Source organism: Carlito syrichta, unplaced genomic scaffold (genome assembly GCF_000164805.1).
Source record: "Carlito syrichta isolate Samal-C Ts95f unplaced genomic scaffold, Tarsius_syrichta-2.0.1 Scaffold308653, whole genome shotgun sequence".
NCBI classification, from domain to species: domain Eukaryota; kingdom Metazoa; phylum Chordata; class Mammalia; order Primates; family Tarsiidae; genus Carlito; species Carlito syrichta.
This window is the reverse complement of record NW_007252749.1, coordinates 196,519-219,949: the sequence shown is the minus strand read 5'-3', so window position 1 is coordinate 219,949 and position 23,431 is coordinate 196,519. Positions and strand designations below refer to the sequence as shown.

At 34.2% G+C, this 23,431-nt stretch overlaps 1 protein-coding gene across 1 annotated transcript in view; it reads left to right on the top strand.

Moving 5' to 3' along the window:
* The window catches only part of ACSS3 (acyl-CoA synthetase short chain family member 3), a 171,473-nt gene that overhangs the window by 104,287 nt on the left and 43,755 nt on the right, over window positions 1-23,431 (top strand). Inside the window, exon 9 of the mRNA XM_008065550.2 lies at window positions 16,431-16,534. Coding sequence (XP_008063741.1) covers window positions 16,431-16,534 — 104 coding nt within the window. The remainder of the gene's footprint in view (window positions 1-16,430; window positions 16,535-23,431) is intronic.

Genomic DNA, 23,431 nt, shown 5'->3' with positions numbered 1-23,431 from the left:
AACAAAAGTCCATAGAATTCATTACCATTAAAACTGTCTTACAAGAAATGCTTAAGGGAGTCCATCAATGAAAAACAAAATGACACTAATCAGTATCATGAATACATATATTCACGATACATATATACGTACAAATGTATATAATATATAAAATGTATAACACACTTGTAGGGGTAAATATAAAGTGAAGTTCAGAATACGCTAATACTATTATGAGTGTGTGTGAAGCATACATGCCTCTAATATGAAGATTAAAAGTCAAAATGGTAAAAAATGGCCAAAGCTACAATAAGTTGTTGTTAAGGAATACACAGTATAAAAATGCGAATTGTCACATCAAAATCATAAGTTGTGTTTAGAGTGGAGAGTAAAATCTAGAAATCTGTACACAACAGAAGTTGTTTTTATCAGTTTAAAATAACAGATTATGTCTAAAAGTTTTTTATGTAAGCCTTATGGCAACCATAAAATAAAAATCTGGAATTGATTTTTGTGTATGACATAAAGTAAGAGGCCAAGTTTTAATTCTTCTCATGTTTATTCAGTTAATCAATTTCCATTTATTGAAGTGACCATCCCTTTCACTACTGCTTTGCAGCACCACTTTTGTCATGACAGTGCCCGGTAATTCCTGGTTTGTGTCTTGACTCTGTTCTGTTCCATTGGCCTGCTCATCTATATTCATGTTGCTCTCACATTTTCTTTATTAGTACATAATTATAGCTGGTCTTGATATCTAGTTATTAATATATTGTTTGTTCCCCAATATTTGGGATATTCTTGGCCCATTTTATTTCTATATAGATTTTAATATCAGTCTATTAGTTTGCAAATACACACACACACACACACACACAGGGAGAAAGTTAAAGAAAGAGAGCACCTGTTAAAATTTTGCTTGGGATTACATTGAGTTTATAGACTGATAACAGTGAAAGTGAATACAGTAACATATCTTTCAATTCATGATTATGGTATATCTCTTGATTTATTTAGGTCTCTAATTTATCTCATTAAATATTTTTGGTTCATGTTCTCACTCATAAGTGGTCCCTGAACATCTATCATAATACTACTTGAAAGGGATTGGCAGTAGTACGTGACTGCCAGGTGAGGGGGAGGGCACATAACACTAATTAAGGGTACCAGGCGAAGTGAGGACAAATAGGAGGCCCAAACTTAACCTGTACAATGACTACATATGTACCTAACCCTGAACTGCACCCCACATCTTTTAAGATATATATATTTAGTTTATTCTGAAAGTATTGTGAATCTTTTTTATATTTATTCTTAAACATTTTATTTTTATGCTATGGTCAGTGGTATTACTGCTTACATTTGTGTGTTAATTGTTTGGTTCTAGTATACAAAAATATAACTGTTTTTGTATGATGACCTCTTTTCTGATGACCTTTCCAATTCATTTATTAATTATAATGCATATATGTATGGATTTATTACAAACAGAATCATGTAGTTTGAAAATAGTATCCATTTTATTCCTTCTTTTTAAATCCCTTTTTTATGCCCTTCATTTTATTACTTACCTTATTCCTAGCTACTTCCAGTACAATCTTCAGTAGGAGTGGTAGTAAAGGGTATTTTTGTCTCATCTAGCTTATCAGGAAGAAAGTATTCAATGTTTATTATTATGTGAAATGAGTTTAGTCTTTCTTTTATCATTAAAGTATCACTTGTTTTATAGAAAATCTACCAGATTAACAGAGATTCTTTCTATTCTTGGTTTTTGGATTTTACCAATATTTTTTGTTCATCTATGGATAACCATATGATTTTCTCCCATTATTCTGTTATGTGTTAATATGATGAAATATAATGATTTGATTTTTCAAGTGTTAAACCTTTCTTTCAGTCTCAAAGTAAATATAATTTGATATACATTATGATTTTCAAATATAGCTGAATTCAATTTGCTAAGACTTTGTTCAAGTTTTTTTAAATAGTCTTTGTTATTAGAGCAGTTTAAGGTCATAGATAAAATTTAGTAGAAATTAAAGAACTTCTATATGTTCTATGTTCCCATGCACGCATAGTCTTCCCTGTTATTCACCTCTTCCACTAGAGTGGTACTTTCCTTACAACTAATGAGCCTATATTGGTACATAATTATCATCCAAATTCTGTAGTTTACATTCAGTTTCATTTTTGGAATTGTACTTCTACAGATTTTAACAAATGTATAAGGACATATATACAACATTATTGTGTTTTTCTTGCCCTAAAATTTTTTCTGTGCTTCACCTATTATTCTCTCCCTCCTTTCTATTGTTAGGATTTAAATTTTTTTTTTTACTTTAATGTTGGGAATTTTTAAAACCCATCTTTGTAAGATTGATCTCCAATTCTCCTTTCTTGTATTATCATTGGTTTTGTTTTCCTGGTCTCATAAAATGAGTTTGGAAGTCTTTCCCTCCTATTATCAGGAAGACTTTATGTAAGATTGATTTTATTTAAGTGGATGTTTTGAAGTATTTACAAATAAAAGTGTCTGCATCAGGAGTTTGCATTGTGGAAAGGTTTTAAATTATGAATTCAATTTGTTGTGATTCCAATTGCTTCTTAAATCTGTGGGTTGATGTCTTCCATTCATTTTGGAAACCGTTTCATCCATGATCTCTTGAAATTCATCTCTTTTATTTCCCCTCTTAAACTTTGTCACTTTTAATCATGCAAATGTTAGAACTTTTTGTTATATCATCTATTTCTCATATGCCCAATTTTATGGGTTTATTTTATTTTTTCTTTTCTCTTTCCAGTTGCAGGTAGATAATTTTCTTCTAACTTATATTTTGGGCTTCAATTCTTCTCTTCTGTTGTTTCTAACCACTCGTTGAGTTTCTAAGTTTTGGGTTTAAAAAAATTTTTCAGCTCAAAAATTTTCATTTTATTATTTAATATAATTTCCATTTCTCTGCTAACATTTTACATATATTTCATGAGTATATTTTTTCAGAGTTATTTTAAAGACTATGTCTGATAACAAGAGTACCTGATATTATGTGTGTTTTTGCTAATGTTTCATTTTTCTCTTGTCTGTTTAGTCATATGATCTTGTTTCTCATATCACTGTCATTTTTAAAAAGTAGCTACTTTGAGATTCTGGATGTTATTATATCTCCAGAGAGTGATTCTTATTTTGGCAGGCAGTTACCTTAAGGGAAGATCATTTCTATCCAATTTGGAATTTAATTTAATTTAATTTAGCTGATTTGAAAATAGACTTCAGTATTTGAAAAGACTAGCTTGTATGTACAGTCTTTTATCATTCAAGGTAACAATTATATAGTCTTCAAGAAAAACTAGTTTATGTCTTAATTAATTTCTGCTTCTTGATTTTCCCGGTTGTACATAATTTAATTAAGTGAAAAAACAGAAAAAAAGAAAAAAGAAAAAGAAAGGACTAGCTTTTTGTCAGCTAACCTCTTATTGTTAGGTATACCTCTTCAGTTGTTCCAACTTTGCCTGGGTGTTTTTATAGAACTTTTTTTTCCATTGTGCGTTTTGAACCACAATTTTATTTTCTCAAGAAATTATGAGGACTGGAATTATAATTTAGATTCTGAGGCTCTCAGTCACACAGTTTTTTTGTTCTGGTTCTCAGCCTTTCAACTACTGTTTGCCAACTGGCAAATATCTCAAGAGGAAAAGCAGCAATACAATGTCAACTTACTTCTCTACACATTTTTATCTTTGTGATCTTAATGCCTCAAGTGCTCATTGCCTTTTTCATTATCCAATGTCCTCAAAAGGTATTTCATTTTTATATTGTGTGCATCTTGTTTGGTTGTACTGGAGAGAGATTGGTGGGTCAGTCAGCCATTAACAAATGGGACAAATACATATGTAATGTTAACACTAGTGACTGCATTTTATTTTATTTTTTATTTTTAATTTTTTGAGTTGGAGTCTCACTCTGTCACCCAGCCTGGCTAGTGACTGCATTTTAAAAGTGAATTTGAGGCCAGGCTCGGTGGCTCAGCCTGTAATCCCGTGCCTTGGGAGGCTGAGGTGAGTGAATTGCCTGAGCCCGCAGGTTCGAGACCCACCTGGGCAACTTGGTGAGACCTCATCTCCACAATAAATAAAAAAATTAGCCAGGCATGGTAGCGCGCGCCTGTAGTTCCAGCTACTTGGGAGACTGAGGTGGAAGGATCGCCGGAGCCCAGCAGGTCGAGCCTGCGGTGGCCAGGAGTGGCCACTGTACTCCAGTCTGGACAACAGAGTGAGACTCTGACTCAAAAAAAAAAAAAGTGAGTTTGAATGAGGAGCAAATAGAAGAAAACAAAATTTAGGGAGATGGAGATAACAGAAATATAAGTGGCAAAAAATAATGATGATCAGTTATTTAATCTAGAGGTTGATGAGGCATCAATGAAATAATCTATTTTTGTTTAATGTCTGTTGACACAAGTGAGGAGTAATTTTTGCTTGTTTGGTAGTTAATGGACCTTGAAAGAATATTCACTTTGTTTTTTTCTGCTGTTATTACCTGAAATTTCTGCATTATACTTGTCCTTAGCTTTTATCCATTTGATATGACTTACTCTATTTTAGACTAAAATCAATTTGACAATGTCATCATTTTCCTGTTTCCCTTTTGCTTAATTTTCAGCTTCATCTGAATCTTAAATTGTGCTAAATTTTATATAAAATTGAAGAAATTACATAGGTCTCCTTTCTCATTAATTCTCTCTCTCTCTCTCTCTTTTCTGCTCTGGATGTCATTATTTTGTTTAGGTTTGTAGTATTATAGACTTGAAAACAATTTCACCTTTCCATGTGCTACCATCATCAGAAATTTCCCACATATTTAATTACTCAGTGGTAACCTAGAACAACAGTCGCTAGTAAACTGAGCTCCATAATGTGGTAGACACATATGACTATTAAAGTCTTGAAATGGACTAATATTACTGAAAAAATGATATTTTAAATAGTCTGAATTTTAACTAGTTTACATTTTAAATAGCTACAAGTGGCAGTAGCTACCATACTGTACCATACTGTATAGTACAAATGTAGAACATATATAGTTAGGTAAATTTACCCTCCAGAGTCCAAATTATTATGCAAAAAAATTGGCTAATTTTAACTTTTGTAGATTTTTTTTTACACAAATATATTTTCAAATTGTTTGACATGGAGTATTTATCTCTTTATATTGTTAATAAAATAATGTCAAGGTCATTAATAAGGTATTTAGCTGTTGAAAATATTACTATTTTGTTTTTACAAACACTAAATTTTCTTTAAACAGTAAGAAGATATCTTATACCTAAAATAACTTTAAATTATAGATTCATACTAGGATTTTCTGTTTTAGTATCATCATGGTTACAAAAATGGCAAATCACATAGTATAGTTTTGTTTACTGAGAAAATTGGGAGTTAAATAATTGATTAAATATTTATTATGTTTAAAATTTTTTAAAAAATATTTTTTATTTTTAAATCTTATTTATTTTTGTAATCTAGTTATGTTCATTAATACTTTACAGTCTGTAATTGATAAAATGACAGTAACTTTTCAGCAGTTTTAGGAATTTTAATAAAAAATAAGTGAATAGTTTCTAGTATTCTTAGGAAAAGGAATTATCTGTTCTTTGTTGACAGTTTTCTAAATCATTAATGATCTCACAGGTTTTCTTCTGCATTCAGTAAATAGTAAAGTGAATTTGCAGAGAAGCCAGATATCCATTATGGAATATCATACCTGTCGATTTTGCTTATTAATGCTAGCATGAAGATTGCTCTCATAAGTATACTAATGTAATTAGAGATTTTAAAAAATAGAATTGCACTGCAAAATAATACTAATGATAATAATCTCTATGTTTTTAAATATATAATACTGAAATCTGTCATCAGATAAGAACTCAGTGCTAAGGCATAGTACATTAATTCATCCAATTAGGTTAATTGTAGTTGACTTGACTGGGAGGGGAGAAGCCAGAAAAAATTAATTAAAATTTGCAAAAAGTGCTGGTGATATCAAAGTATGGGCAGTCTTTTGGTTAGTTAAAATTTTTGTATAGTGTGCTATCATTTTTAGCTGACAATATGAACATCATGTTTTCAATAATAAATATTTTAAAAATTCAGTATATTCAGTTTTATACATATAGGGCAACGATATGGCCATCTGAATTATCTAGAGTTCTTTGAATTACTTTGTGGCTTGCCAGATGATGGAATGGGGTTTTTAATATATGTAATACTTTTCCTTTTGGTTGTTCTTTGCTTACACTCTCATAATCAGCCAAACTAATCATTTTAACTTTTAATAAAAATTATTTTAATTTATAATGTCCTTCATTATGGAAGTTTTCTAAAATATCAAAAACTTGTTTGAATAAGATGTGATCAGAAATATGTTCATATTTTTCAGTCCTAGAATTACTGATATTATGGCCTTTATATTTTTCATTTTGTCTTGTTTTTACATAACATTTAAAGTCATAGATATACTGACCCTGTTTTAAATAGTAAAACTTCACACTAGTCTTTTTTATACTTTAACCCACTTTTAATTATTTAATGTATATATATTTGTTTCATTCTATTGTAACTGTTCTGTTAGATGAGGTCATATTTGATCATCCAACTTTAATCTCATATTACAAATATATACATTTGATTACTTAAATTGTATCTCAAACTGCAAATGTATACGTAATTTGTCAAAAATTTATCTTAGTCTTTTTCTAGTCTTTGCCTCTTGTTAATCCTCCTTTTTGCTCTCCATTCTCATCCTCGCTTTCTATCTCCCTTTCTTGTTCTAGGAGATTTAAATATTGTACTAGTACCTTTCATACTGTGAGATGGTATTTACAGAAATTATAGAGATGTTGGGTATACGTAAAGGTTAATTACATAAGTAGGCTGCATGCAGTTGAAGTTTGGTCTTGTAACTGGTGCTCACTCCCCCAGGTAGTGGACAAGGTACCCTTTGTGTTGTCATGTGTCCTGACGCTCCTCCCTCCCTCTCTTCCTCTCCTAACAGTGTCCAGTGACTGCTGATCCCACCCTTGTGCTAATGTAACTAGTATTCAGGGACCTCTTATGACTGAAAACATGCAGTCTTCAGTTCTTTGTTTCTTGATAGTTTACTTAGTATGATGGTCTCCAACTCTGTTCAATTTGCTGCAAACTCCATGATTTTGTTCCTCTGTATGGCTGCATAATACTCCCTTGTATATATGTGCATATGTACCACATTTTCTTTATCCAGTTCACTTTGGTTCTATCTTTTTGTGAATAGTGTGGCAATAAACATGTGTGTGCAGGTGTCTTTTTGGTAGAGAAGTTAATGTTCCTCTGGGTATATTCCCAGGAGAGGGATTGCTAGATCATTTGGAAGATCAATTTTTAGTTCTTTTGGGAATTGCCACATAGAAACATAGAAAATTGAACTAGCTTGCACTCCCATGGCAATATAGAAGCCTTCCCTTTTCTCTGTACCTGGGCCATCATCTGTTGTTTTGTTGATGGATTAATGATAGCAATCCTTACCAGAGTTAGGTGGTATCTCACTATATTTTCCCTTTGCATTTCTTTGATGATTAGTGAGGAAGAGCATCTTTTCATATGTCTGTTGGCATATGTCTGTTCATGTCCTTGGCTCATTTAAAAATTTTTTTCTTTCTTTTCATTTGACTTCCTTGTAGATTTTGGATGTTAGGCCTTTGTCAGATGCATACTTTGTAAATATTTTTCTCATTCTGTTGGTTGTCCCTTTACTCTCTTGATAGTTTATTTTGCTATGCAGGAGCTTTTCATTTGATCAGGTCCTATTTGTCTATCTTAGCTTTTATGGCATACACTTTTATGAATTTGGTCAAGAATTCATTGCCTAGTTCAATGTGCATAAGGGTGTTTCCTGTCTTCTTCTAGGATTCTTATAGTTTGAGATATTACATATAGGTCTTTGGTCCATTTAAAATTAATTTTCATATATGATGAGTTTTATTCTTCTGCATATGGTTAGTCAGTTTTCTCAGCATGATTTGCTAAATATGATCTTCTTTTTCCAATGATTGTAACTGGTGGCTTTGTCAAAGATGAGTTGGTTGGGAGACCGTGTTTTCACTTCTGGAATTCCTGTCCTGTTCCATTGGTCTATGTGCCTATTCCTGTACCAATACCAGGCTGTCTAGGTTACTATAGCCTTGTAATAAAGTTTAAAGTCTGAATGTGTGATGCCTCCTACTTTATTCCTTTTGCTGAGAATTGTTTTGCCTACATACTCTTTTTAGTTTTCTTTTTTTTTTTGAGTTGGATTCTTACTCGATTGCTCAGGCTGGAGTGCAGTGGCATGCTCATGGCTACTGCAGCCTCAACCTGCCGGACTTAGGTGATTCTTCCTCCTCAGCCTTCCAAGTAGTTGAAACTACAGGAATGTGCTACCACACCGAGCTTATTTTTTGAGTTTTATTGTAGAGACAAGGTCTCGCCAAGTTGCCCAGGCTGGTTTCGAATCCCCTGGCTCAGGCAATCCTCTCACTTTGACCTCCCAAAATGCTGGGATTACAGGCTGAGCCACCACACCCAACCTCTTTTGTTTTCATATGGATCTCTGTATTGTCATTTCCAGGCTGTGAAAAATGATGTTGGCAATTTGATCAGCATTGCATTGAATCCATAGATAGCCTTAGGTAGGATGGACATCTTGACAATTCTTCTTATCAATTCTTCCAATCCATGAGTATGGGATGTTTTTCCATTTGTTTGTGTCATTCTTGATTTCTTTGAGCAGCCTTTTGTAGTTCTGTTGTAAAGGTCTTTCACTTTGCTGGTTAGGTGAATGTCAAAGAATTTCATTTTTTTGTGTGGTTATTGTGAATGGGATTGTACTTTTTATTTTATTTGATTCTCCACCTGCTTGTTGCTGGTTTATAGTAATGCAACTGTCTTTTACACATTGATTTTGTAACCTGAGACTTTACTAAAGTCATCTATCAGTGCGAGGAGGTTTTAGACAGACTTCCTAGGGCTTTCAAGGTACAGAATCATATCACCTGCAAAGAGGAATAGCTTAGCTTCCTCTTTTCCTATTTGGATACCCTGATTTCTTTGCCTTATTGCTCTGGCCAGGACTTCCAGCACTATGTTGAATAAAAGGAGTAAGAATGGGAATCCTTGTCTTGTTCCTGCACTTAGCATAATGCTTCCAGCTCCTGCTGATTGAGTAAAATGTTAACTGTGAATTCATCATAGAAGGCTCTTATTGTTTTGAGGAATGTTCCTTCTGTGCCTAGATGCTCAAGGGCTTTTATCAAGAAGGGGTGTTGGATTAGGTCAAATCCTTTTTTTGTGTCTAATGAGATAATCATGTGGTTCTTGGTTTTGCAGATGACAGTCTTGCAAATGTTGAACTAGCCCTGCATCTCGGGAATGAAGCTCACCTGGTCATGGTGGATGATCCTTGAGATGTGTTGTTGGATGCAATTTTCTAGAATCTTGTTTAGAATTTTTTGCATCTATGTTCATCAAAGAGATTGGCCTGTAATTCTCTTTCTTTATTGGTTCTTTGCCAAGTTTGGGTATCAGTACAATGTTAGCTTCATAAAATGAGTTGGGGAGAGTTCCATTATTCTCAGTTGCCTGGAATGCTTTAAACAAGATTGATATCAGCTCCTCTTTGTATGTCTTGTAGGATTCAGCTGGAAAGCCATTGGTTCGGGGCTTTTTTCTGGTAGGTAGATTTCTTATGACTGAGTCAATTACCTGGATTGTTATTGGTCTGCTTAGAGTTACAATTTATTCTTGTTTCATTGTTGGGAGATTGTGTGATGTCAAAAAGTCCTCAATTTTCTTTTGATTTTCTAGTTTATTTGATACAGATATAAATAGTAATATCTGATAATATTTTGAATTTCTTCAGGGAAAGTTGTGACTTTGCCTTTTCAATTTCTAATTGTGTTTATTGGGACTTTTTCTCTCTATTTTTAGTCAGTCTGACCAGGGGTTTGTCAATCATATTTATCATTTCAAAAAACCAGCTTTATGTCTTGTTGAATTTTTCTATTGTATTTTTGCCTTCTAAATACTGAAATTATAATTTTATCTTAGTTATCTATATTTTAACTGAAATTAGGATTTGGATTGTCTTGCCTTTGCAGCTCCCTTAGGTGGGATGTTAGGCTGTTTACTTGTGATCTTTCTATTTTCTTGATGTGTGCCTGAAATGCTATGAATTTTCTTCTTAACCTTGCTTTTATGGAATCCCAGATATTCTGATATGTCTTTGTTTTTGTTTGTTTCCAGAAATCTGTTTATTTCTGTCTTGATTTCTGTGTTGAACCAGAAGTCGTTCAGCAACATGTATTGAAGTGTTTGTGTTTGGGGGGGATCTTGTTGGTGGCAATATTTATTTTTATTCCACTGTGACTTAAGATGATGCATCATATTATTTCGATCTTTTGAGATTTGTTCACATTTGATTATGTCTGATAGTGTGACCAGTCTTGGAGTGTGTTCCATGTGCTGATGAGTAAAATGTATTCTCTGTAGCTACTTGGTAGAGTGTTCTGTAGATGTCTACTAAATCAATTTAATCAAGTGGCAAGTTAAGTTAAGTTCTGGATCTCTTTGTTGGTTTTTGTGCCTCAATGATCTGACTGAGGCTGTTAGTGGAGTATTTAGGTCTCCAACTTTGTGTGTGTCAATGTCCTCTCTTAGTTTACTTAGTATTTGTTTTATAAAACCGTAGTAGTTGTTGGGTGCATATGTATTTAAGATGGATATTTCTTGCTGGTGGATTGAGCCTTTTAACATAATGTGGTGTCCTTCTGTGTCCTTTTTAACTTTTGATGGTTTGAATTCTACTTTGTCTGTTATCAGATTAGCTATACCTACTCTCTTCTGTTTTTCATTTGCCTGAAATATCATTTTCCGCTTTTAACTTTTAACCTGTGGGTGTCCTTTGCAGTGAGGTGAGTTTCCTGGAGGCTGCAGAGTATTGGATGATCCTTCTTTATCCGATTTGCCACTTTGTGTCTCTTTGGTGGTGCATTTAGTCTATTAACATTCAAATTGATTAATGAAATATGAAAGTTTATCCCTCTAGGGCTCTTAGAGGCTTGCTTGGCTTCCTTTTTACTTTTTATTTATATATGTGTGTATTTTCATTTTTTTTGAGTGCTCTATATGCTCTGTTAACTCTGTGTTTATATTTTGTGATGGGTATGACTATTCTTTTTTTCTGAATTAAACACCTTCTTAAGCATCTCTTGAAGGGCTGGTCTGGAGACAGCATATTCTCTTAGGAATATGGGAAGGACTTTAATTCTACATTACTGATGAAGCTTAACTTGATGGGTTAGGTATTTCTTGGCTGGAGTGGCTTATCTTTAAGAATGTTAAAAATTGGAATCCAGTTTCTTCTGGCTTGTAGTGTTTCTGCAGATAAGTCTGGAGCAATGTTGATGGATTTTTCCTGGTAGGTGGTCTGACCTTTCTCTCTTGCTGTCTTTAGCAATTTTTCTCTCATTCTTACTTTGTGGAGGTAGATTATCATATCTTTTGAGTGTGGTCTTCTCATGTGATACCTGTGGAGAGACTCTGAATTTCTTGTACTTGAACGGTCACTTCTCTAGCAAGATATGGTATGTTTTCTTGAATAACTTCATGGAATGCTTGTTCCATTGTATTCTCAGTTTCCTTTTCTGCTTCAGGGATATCAATCAGGCATAGATTTGGCTTCTTGACATAGTCCCATATCTCTTGGAGGCTTTGCTTCCTCTTTTGAGCTTTTTTCCCCTGATTTTGACAAACTGGGTTAGTTCCATATTTTGGTCTTCAAGTACTGAGATTCTTTCCTCTGCCTAATTGATCCTGCTTCCTATACTTGTTACATGTTTTTAATTTCCAGTATGAAGTTCTTCATTTCCATTATTTCAGAATGGGCCTGTCTGAAATTGGCCAACTCCACTTTTACTCCTTGTATGATTTTGGTGACTTTTGTTTCTAGTTTCTCTTGGTTTTCTATGTTCATTTCAGCCATCCAATCTCTGATTTCTGTGACTGTCATCTGGAGCAGGACATTCTGGGGGGTTTCCATTTTTTGTGATCTGGTAGTTGCTTTTTTGGGTGCTGTCTCTTTAGGACTCAGAGGACTACCTATGTATTTTGTTGTTGTTGATTTTTCCTCATTTGTGAAATTCCTCTCTTTCTTCTCTATAATTGCTCTTTGGTTTTTTCATTTGTTTGTTTGTTTGATTTTTTATTTTTTTGCTCTGACTCTAGTCAGTGACCCACTGTTCTAGGGCCCTTTCTGTTGTTCAATGCAGGTAATTTAGTGAGAGAGAGGGGTGCATCCACTTCTGCTCCTTGCTCCACCCAGTGACAGGCCTTTCTGTTGTAGTTTTTCTCTCCCTCTCTCAAACTGGTCTGGTTGGTTTTTAGCCCCTGTTGCAAGCACTCTGTGGATAGTGGGTGGAAGGATTGGCCCTCATCTGCTGTCTGTGGTTTGCAGCCCAGAAGGCTTCCCACTGAGAAAGTCTTTGGGTGTCTTTTGTGCTGTTCCCTCCCTGTTCAAGTCCATACTCCTTAAAGAAACAATGAGTTTTCTGCCATGGGGGGGGGAAGCATATGGCGATGGGAGGTGATTTTTCCTCATCTAGTGGGTAGGTTGGCTGCCAGTCACTAGCCATAAGTGCCAGCCAAGTTCAATCTGCAGGAGCCACTAGGCTCTGCTGGTGAAAGGTGCACTCTCAGTAGTTGTTGGTGAAAGGTGCACTCTCAGTAGTTGTCTGAGCATGACTTTTGTGCCTCATTCTGTTTGGGGCCCACCTGCTGTGCCCTGATCAGGACTCTTCCCACATGGGACCAACTCAAATGATTTCCTAACAACGACTAGTAATATGTTATTTTCTGATTTAAAATTGAAGTTATGCTTCCATGTCTTTGCCAGGACATGTGATTTTTATCTTTGGTGTTCTTTGTGTTAAAGTACAACTCCTAGATAATTTTGAAGGTGTAATTGAGAAATATGTCACTGGAAACCTACTCATTTCTTATACTACATTGTGCTGTTATCTGAAGTCCTATAAATATGCCTGATTATTAAACCAACCATATCCTAACTTTTGCAAAGCTTTTGTGATGACAGTTTACTTACAAAAATATTAAATAACAGTTTGTCATAGCTGCATGAATGACACACGCATACCCACACATGTATGTGCATACAGGTCCAAGTCAGAAGAAATTATCAACACGCATACCCACACATGTATGTGCATACAGGTCCAAGTCAGAAGAAATTATCAGCACAATGGTGGGAGAAGAAATTTAGTATATAGTATTAAGTAAAAATTTTTACTGCATCCTGACCACTGTAAGAATTTTGTTGATCCTTCAGAAAGGCATGGTTTTCCTCTACATTGTCCCATCCCATATATTAGCCACTGGTCACAAATGTCTATTAAACTCTTGAAATGTGGTAAGTCCAAATTGAGACTTAATATGAAAAAAAAGACTGGAAGAAGTTGCAAGTAACTTTTATGTTTATTGCATGTTTAAATTATAATATTTTGGATAAATTTGGTTTAATAATATTTTATTAGAACTACTTTGACTTCATTCTTTTTATTTCTCTGAATGTGGCAACTAGAAAATTTTAAATTATGTGTACTTCTTACATTTGTGGAGCACATTGTATTTCAGTTGGACCATACCAATCTAGGTAATCCTCATGGCTCCAACTGCATCATTCCGAGAACAATATTGGGATAAAAATTTTATTCCCTTAATATCTTTATATCAGTAGATGGTGATCCTTTTTTTTTTTTTCTCAGAAAACATGAGGAGCAGTAACAGCATATTGAGAGTTCTACATAATTTATCTAAAGCCTCTTTTGACACTCTTATGTATAGATAGCCTCTTCTGCAGATGAAAATTACCATGAAGAATTTCAGGTGGCTGCACTTTAGGTATAGACATAATTTATCAGCGATTCATTTATACTTAGAAATTAATTAACATGTGTTTTTTGTAGCTAGTTTGCAGCTAGAATTTTTTGTAGAGTAATTAAACTTTCACTTTTTTCTTACTGTTGAGGCCAAATGCACCTTTGGAGCCAAGATTATCTATAAAAGTTAGGGTGAATGCTAAAGTAAATTTGGTAATATGGGAAATTGAAAAATTTTTTTCTGTTCAATGGCCCATCTTCTACTGAGGTTCATGCTCTCTATTTGTAACATGTCATTGCGCTTCTCAGAACTCCCTTCAGCAACTTTAGCTAACAAGTCATGGACTTCCTCTTTACTCTCCTGCTATGGTCTTTGAGTGAATTTTAATGCTATCTTGATGATAATCCTTTTATCAACAGACTTTTTTCTCAGAGTCTTTCAATGTTAGATCCTCTCATCTACTGGAAACATAATTCCTCAGCATTTTCAAGATCTCTAAGTCTGAACTGCCGTTGTCATAGCTATACCCTGTTTTTCTTACTATGTTTTCATTTTCATTATTTAGAATGTTTTTCCTATGCTTTCTAGTCTCTTACTCCTGTATTTTTTCTTGGCATTTTTCTTCCATTCTGGTTATTCCTACCTTGCCTTCCTACCACTCTTGCCTAGTCTAGAGTTCCCAGGCAGGCTTTCCAGCGCTGACTTGCCACCGTTTTTTTTTTTTTTTCTGAATCTCATCTGAACCTATACTGTCCCTGCTTAGCCTGCCAGGCTACTGATAGAGTCCATAAAAGCCAACCAGCTACTCTCAAGTGCTTTCTTTTTTTTTTTTTTTTTTGAGTTGGAGTCTCACTCTGTCACCCAGACTGGAGTGCAGTGGCCACTCCCGACCACTGCAGCCTTGACCTGTTGGGCTCAGCCTTCCAAGTAGCTGGAACTACAGGCATGGGCTACCACACCCTGCTAATTTTTTGATTTATTGTAGAGATGAGGTCTCGCCAAGTTGCCCAGGTGGGTCTTGAACCCGCGGACTCAGGCAATCCACTCACCTCGACCTCCCAAAGCACGGGATTACAGGCTGAGCCATCGAGTCCGGCAAGGGCTTTCATTTTTATGTTGTGCATTAAAATTTCCTAAAACAGTTATTTGAGAATGTTTTACTTCCCAAGTCACCATTTCTTTGTCAATTTCCATACTCTTAGAAACCAACACACTTCTCCTTTTACTTAGAAGAATGAGTCAAGCTGGCTTAAATTTTGCTGTCTCCCTACCTCTGTACTTCATTATTCTGAGCAACTGGAAACATCTAAATACCTAAAAGCCCCATGTGATTTGATTGGTTTTGAAGAACAATGCTCATAGTTCAATGTGAGAGAATAGACAAAAGAGCAATAATTACAGAATGAGATACATGTTTATTATGTTTCTAGCAGAGACAGGAACTGAATGTTGTTGGACCATGGGAGTGGAAATGTTTAAATCTACACGAGTCCTTATGACATGATATGATACATTAAGGGAATGGTAAGGATAAGTAGATGGCTTTTTTGATGTTTCTCTATTACTTTGAGAAAAATGGATGAACTCTTCAAAAACACACTTTTTAAAAATAGACAAGTCATGAAGGTATTGAAAATGAAACTATGGGGGGGTAGGGAGGGGAAGGGAAGTGGGACTAAAGGTAGTCAATATCTGTCTGGGGATGAAGAGACACCCCTTATTAACAAGGGTGACTGAATGATGCACATTTGTATACCTAACCTTAACTGTACCCCACAATTTTATAATAAAAAATATGTTTAATAAAAAAAAGAAAATGAACTGCTAATAGTATCAACCCAATTCTATTTTTCTATTTCAATTTTTCCATTCTGTGGCATGATGCTCCCTGTGAAAGATGCTTATTCTCCTTCATCTCTTAGTACCCTTGTATTCCTTTTGATTTAAGAACTGTTTTGACCAAGAAGGCCACAGTGGCATTTAGTTCTTTATTAGCTTTCTTTGCTATATATGTCCTTGTAATAGGAAAAATGCATACTTGAAATCAGAGTAACCTTTAGCAGAGAAACTCACAAAAGGAACAAGTGCATTATATTTATGAGCATATTTGTTGCCTTAGCTGATAGTGTATTTTTTATGTATATCCTTAAGTAGAATGCAGCAATCAAACTTGGAGCTAAGATTAGCAGAGATAATGTCAAGGGGAAAAGATTTTTAATTTTGATCATTAGAGGAATATCACAAATGCATTACAAAGATTACTTCAGTTGCTCTTTTCAGCTAGCTGTGGATTCTACTTTTGAAGCTCCTCACTTAAATGCTGTGATATGCATTTGGTTACATTTGGGCCAGAGACGTTACTTGTTTTGTAATATGGCTGTTTTCCTCTTGCTTAATGGTTGTGATTAGATTCAACAATGTTTTAAAAATGTAGATGAAATTATTTAAATTGATTTTCAAGGAATAATTTGAATTCACTATTTCCTGTCAAGGTTCAAAACATTATTTGTGGCTGGAGAACGATGTGATGTGGAGACCCTGGAATGGTCCAAAAAGGTCTTCAGAGTACCTGTCCTAGACCACTGGTGGCAAACTGGTGAGTATCTTCCAAGTATGTACATCCGTATTGCAGAAATGTTCAAAATTCTACCAAGAATGGAGGAAATCAGAAGCTATATCCTTCAGGCACAAACTTAGGATTCAGGTGGTAGAGGTATTAGTAAAAATAAACATTACAGTAAATCCCCTACATATGAACAAGTTGTTTCCAGAGAGCATTTGTAAGTCCAATTTGTCCATAAATCCAACAAAGTTAGCCTAGGTACCCAACTTACACAATTGGTTATATAGTACTGTATCAGCTACATTACCACTGCTTTTATATTTGCTTCCAGACATCTTGGACTTGAGATAAAGATACTGTACTACTGTACTTTATACGGTACTGTACAGCAAAGCACACAAAAACACAACCACTTTTAGGAGATGTATTCACATGACAATGTACACAAGACACATGAATTGACTTACAGGGTTGGACATGCAAGTGCACGTTTGCATCTTTGTAAGTTTGCAACTTGAAAGTTTATATGTAGGGGACTTACTGTACTTTGATTGTCATATTATTAACAATGTCTTCATAAGTGACATTGACGCCACCATTCTCTTGGTCCCTAGGTGTAAAGCACTAAAGACCTCTTTATCTTCTCTTCTTTGTTTCCTATGTCTGGTAAGTTACTAATCTCAGTTATTCCTTTGAAGTGTCTGTTGGGTTCGTCCCACCTTCAGTACCATGATTGCCTTTGAGCTGTGGCAGCAGCATTATCATCTGCCCTGATTTAGAGTATCCCCATCACTCCTCTCTGTTCTCTTTGCTTTTTTATACACCCTGCAAACTGCTCCCAGAGTTCCTTTTTTGAAGCGCAGTTCCTTTCATAGGATTCTCTGGCAGCTTTCTTACATTCTATAAAATCTAATTTATTCTGCCTAGGATTCAAGGCAAATAATTTATTTTTCTTCAAAACAATGATCATTTCATACGTTGTTTATTTATTTATTTATTTTCTTTATTCTCCTACTAAGTGATCCTTGGGAAACAAATTTTGATATTAAGAGGATAGAATTTAAATTTTGGAAGAAGTGAGAGGAAAAAAATATGTTTTGCTTCTTCTTTTGAGGGAGGGATGGCTGTGTACATATGTGAGAGTAGGAAGATGATCTGGAAGCAGTTTTTTTTTTTTTTTAAATTTGACCAACTGGAAGTAGCTTTGAGCTATGGGAGCTTTATAGCCTTCATGTGTACATATTTCAGTTTGATCCAACTTAATTCAATGTGTTAGATAAAGCCTTTTATGAAAGTGCTTTTAGCATTCCCACCTTCTGAGCATTTGGGGCAGAGTATCACATTTAGATTGAAAATTAATAAGACTACATTGCAAAAATTAGGTCTGATTTAAAAAATAATTTTCATCTAGACAATCAAGTGAATGAGTAAGCCTGAAGTTCAGTGATTGATATTTTAGAAATTTTTGATTGAGATTATATTTTTTGTATTTTCGCCATTGATGTTTATTTTTAACAATGTGTTTTCTGTATCTTTTTAAACATGACATATAAAATAAATGCTCAGAGGAGAAGACACATTCCTTACGTAAGATGAAAATAAAAGAGATTTCTATTCTCTCTAGTTTGACTCACTGAAGGAAAAAGTACTTGTTACTTACCTAAATTCAGATTTGCAACTATTTAGAAAATACAAATTATATGACTAAATTTGGAGAACAATTAATGCTGTGTGTAGACATACATAACAACAAGCGAAGAGTCATTGCCTCTGCAATAACTGTGTTTACAGTATTGATATATTCCTATTAGCCAGGGAAGTTTTAAAAGTTATTTTCCTGGCCATGAACTGGAAAATATCTTGTCACTTTTGACATAATTTCCCTTACCTGGTCAAAATGGATGGGTTGCTTCCCAAACAAATGTGAGCTTACACAAATACTTGCAGAAGAGTTTTGTTTTTCTCCCTTAAAGACTACTGTATCAGAACTTGTGGAAGAAAACCAACACATTCATAAATAAAATTCTAATTTTTTTACTATTTCTTATAGAAACCTTTTTGCATAATAGCCTGTGTGGATGTGTGTAGCTAGTGCATACAGGCATATAATATAAAAAAACTCACTGAAGCCTGTGAAACAAGCACATGTGGTCCCTGGTGTGTGCTGAGTTTCATGTAAATTTGTAATTTTTCTTTAATGTGTTGTTCAGAGGGAATTAATAGCCACACTGTGTCAATGTGCTGTTACCATAATCAGGTTGAAATGGCTGCTCATTATTTTGGAAAAGAGTGGATTTTTACTCATAAAATGATTGATTTGTTTTTAAATGTCTCCACCACCACCACCATTTGATTTTACAGCCTTTAATATTTTGTCCAATTAAATTACACAGATACCTTTGTATGGATTGGTATGTAGCTATCTACCTAGTTATGTAGATAATTTTGTACTTTATAAAAGAATCCTGTCTTAGGTGAAACAGATGTCAGCTACTAACAGGAAATCTAATTAGAATCTCTAAACATTTGCATAAGATAAATCAATTTATCATGTTTAAAGTTGTATGTTGTGGTGAGTAATTATAAAGTCATACTGAATTTTAGCATTTCACCATTCTCCTTTCTTAAGGTGCAATCAAATTAATGTTAAATCACTAAGGGAGAAGTACGAATACTTAGTTATTATTAATTCTTAGAAAAATAAAACCATCAGATATTTCTTGTGCATTCTAAATTTTCTAATGTTTTACATATCAAATAGATGGTGATATACTTCTCTAAGAGGTATGCTAGTAAACGTATGCTAATGTTTAGAGGAAAGTTAGTTTTAACAAAAGGATACTTTTCTTTATTTAAAATTTCAGGTTTTCTGCAGGGTTTTTTTTGTTATTAATGTAGAAATTGATTTTTTAATACACTCTCACACTATTACAAGGCTTTCATATGTATATGAATCATTCATGAATTTGCTTCCTGATTATCTTGATATATGTGTACAAGTGAACTGTTTAGAAACTGTGATGTATAATTTGAAATTAGTAAGGGATGTGTTAAGTAACTAAAATGGAAGAATAAAAATTCATTAGTTGCTGTGAGTTGTTAGAAGGGAATCTGCAGTCAATCCATTTATATTACCATCTTTTAATAGTCAGGGCTCTCCAGAGAGACAAAATCAATAAGATGGATAGACGGATGGATGGGTAAGAGGGAGCTTATTGAGAGGATTGGCTCACATGATTATGGAGGCCAAGAAGTCTTGTGACAGGCTGTGTGTAAGCTGGAGACCTTGGAAGGCTGGTAGCATGGCTGTCCAAAGAAAGACCTCAGAACCAGGGAAACCAATGGTGTAACTCTCAGTCCAAGGGCCAAGTCTTGAGAATGTAGTGGCCCACTGGTCTAAGTCCTGTATTTAAAAGTTTGGGTACCCTGGGGTGGTTGTCCAAGGAAAGAAGAGGAAAAGTGTATTCCAGCTTCAGCAGATACACATGTTTGTCTTTCTTCTGTTGTGCTCTCTCTGGGTCTGGTTGATTGGATGGTGCCCACCCATATGAAGAACTGATGTTCCCCACCCTAATCCACCCAGACTCACATGTTAATTTCCTCTGGAAACACCTTTACAGACACACCCCCAAATAATGCTTAACAAAGTTTCTATGTATTTCTTAATCCAGTCAAGTTGTCACCTAAAATTAACTATCAAACGTTATTTTTATTACCCAGTTGTAATTTGTATTAGCAACAACAAATTTTTAGTGACAAATATTCTCTTTTGCTTAGTTAATATTAACATTCTTTGATATTAAATTTAAATAATATCTAATATTCTGAATTGAGAACTAATCTATGAAAAATTCAAGAACAAATCAGCGCCCTCCACTCCTAATAGGAGCATTTAAAAAAATTTTTAATTTTAAGGATGTGGTGTGCAATTAAGGGTTAGGTATACAAATGTTCATTATGTAGGTAGCTTTGTTGATGAGGTGTGCCCCCCCACCCGTGGCAGTTTCCCACTACTGCCAGTCCTTTCCTTATACTATTATAATTGTTCGAATTTCGCTTGTGAGTGAGAACACATGATGCTCAGTTCTTTGTTTCTGTTATGAATCACTAAGTATTATAGACTCTAAATCCATCCAAGTTGCTGCAAAATTTATAATTTTGTCCTTCTTTATAGCTGTGTAATATTCCACTATGTATATGTACCACATTTTTTTTTTTATCCAGTCCTCTTTTGATGGGCAGCACAGTTGGTTCCGTGTTTTTGCTATTGTGAATAATACTGCAATAAACACGTGTGTGCAGGTATCTTTTTCATAGAGTGATTTGAGTTCCTCTGGGCATATTCCCAGTAGGGGAATTGCGGGGCCATATGGAAAGTTGATTTTTACATCTTTTAGGGATTGGGATTACCAAATTGTTTTCCAAAGAGGTTACACTAGTTTACACTCCCACCAACAGTGTAAAGGTGTTCCCTTGTCCCTGCATCCTCTACAGCATCTGTTGTTTTTTGTTATTGATGATGGCCATCCTGACTGGAGTTAGGTAGTATAATAGGAGTATTTTAATAAAGAATTGTTGCTGTTCAACACCACTGAAGCATTAAGGTCTTACTTGCTTTGAAGTGTAATAATGTAAAAACTTAATGCTCCCATGAAGCAAATTGGTCTTGCTAAGTTTAGAGAAGTGAGTTGTACTTATTTGATTTATAAATTTGTATAAAAGCTGAATTGTCATTAGCTGGATGTTTTATCCTCACAATAGTAGCTCATCCATAGGATGATTGAAAACTTCTGGATTATTGACTAAATTTTTTCACTTTCTTTTTTACATTAAGATAAAGAAACAGAGGTGCTACAATCACAATTTAAAAAGGAAAAATTAAGAGGAGAAATAATTATTCCACTAAAATATAGTAATTCCTGTGCAAAAAAAGAACAACCAGAGCTTCATTATACTCACTTGTACAATCACCAGATAAACACCGTTTGACATAGAGAATTTTTTCCAGAAATCATAGAGGTAAAGTACTAGAGTCTAAGCCAGTTTTAGAAAAAAAGAAATGTCAGTACAGTGCAAGGTGGCCTTTGCAGGAATTTTTTTTTCTGATTTAAGATGACTATAAGAAAAGTATCATTCTTCAGAGTAAATTACCTATTACAAAAAATAAAAAGATTTCTTAAATTTCAGAGACTCGCTATTAAAACTCAAGCACAGTAGACCTATTTCTTTCTGAGCTTTCTTTCTTTTCTTCCCTTCTTCTTTTATTTTTTCCTTCTTTCTTTCCTATTTTCTAAAAGAGATGGTATTAGTTTAGAAATTGATGGTAACAAAACATCTTGGAGTACTAGTTTTTAATTTTATTTAATTCTAGGTAGAAACACTATTTTTTTCACTTGCTATCAGTCAGTGAATTCATGATGACTACAAAGCTAAAATACTCAAGTTCCATAATGGCTTTTATAAGGGACAATGTGGTGAAATGTTTAGTTCAACAGAATTTATGATTCTTTTCACCTGTTGGTAGGATATTGTTTGTGTTGTTCCTATCAGAACTTATAGAGCTCATGTTGAAAATGTTTCAAGTGTCCTTATGTACAGGTAGTGATGACATAACTTAGATGAGGTAGTGTCCACCAGTTCAAGTAGCCCTAGATGATTTTGTTTATTTTGTTTCCATGACTTTAATGGAGAAATATAATTCTCTGAAAATTCATAAAAAAAAAAAAAAATCCTAAGGTGGGATTTTAATGAAAAACAGTAGTTATCTATTGGATTGAGACATTGGTGATGATTGAAGTTATTGATCTTACTTTATCTGCTTTGATCCATCTTGATTGAAATTTTATATTTTGAAGTAATCAGAGTATTTTGCTTCCTATTTAATTGAACTGTGGCAGTTTTAATTGCAATTGCAGTTCTGGAGTGACTACAGTCTATGTACAGTCTAAATCCTCTTCCTTTGAGGAGGAATCTGATAATTCTGGGTTTTATTAAATTATACCCAAAGGCCCAGCATACTTCAATCATGACAGCTCTTAAATCAAAATGATTGATCCAAAGGGCACATGTACCCTAATACCATATTATTAAAGTATGTCAAGGTTACTTGACATGATAATCCTTATTTTTGCACAATTTGGTAGGTTATACTTTCTGAGAGCTGACAACTGAGGTAAGGCTTAGCCACAAAAGTTGGTTAGACTGACCAAATTAGTCTTTATTCTTAGAAATAACTGCAGAAGATTCATTAGTACCAGGGGTTTTTTTAAAGATAGCAATACATTATATTTACAAAAATCAAAACCACAAAATAGAATAATTAATAAGCTTGATAACAATTACCCTAAGCAAATATCACTATAGAAAATGTTACAGGCATGACAATAGCACTGTCTCATTCCTCCTAAGGAAACTAATTGTAAAACGTTTAACCAGGATTTGAGGATTTCATAGGTAAAGTACTAGAGTCTAAGCCAGTATTGTTTTTCTGGATCATCCTCTTCTTTTGTTGGACTCTCAGACATTCTGCTTTTGCATGTCCTTGTTGATATATTAATTGCAGAGGAATTTTAATCTGTTAGCTTGTTATTCTAACTTTAGTCTACAAGAGGGAATTTTCTTTATCTTTGGAATCAGGGAAAACTATGCATTTTGTTATTTATTTATTTATTTTAAATTTTACAACTATGTGCTAGATGTGTGACTTTCTTCCAATTTAACCATATTTAGCTTGTGCCCTGTGCAAAATCTTGTGTATTTTACTGCAAAATGCCTTTCTAGGGCTAAGGCATAAAAGACTCCATATGGCTGAAGTGACAGTGAGGAAAGTATCTTCTTAGTGACTTTATCTTGTAGACTAGCTTTAATTATAAAAACCTCTTCTCTGTGGTTTGCATACCAAAAGAAAATATTCCTCTGACTGTAGATTTG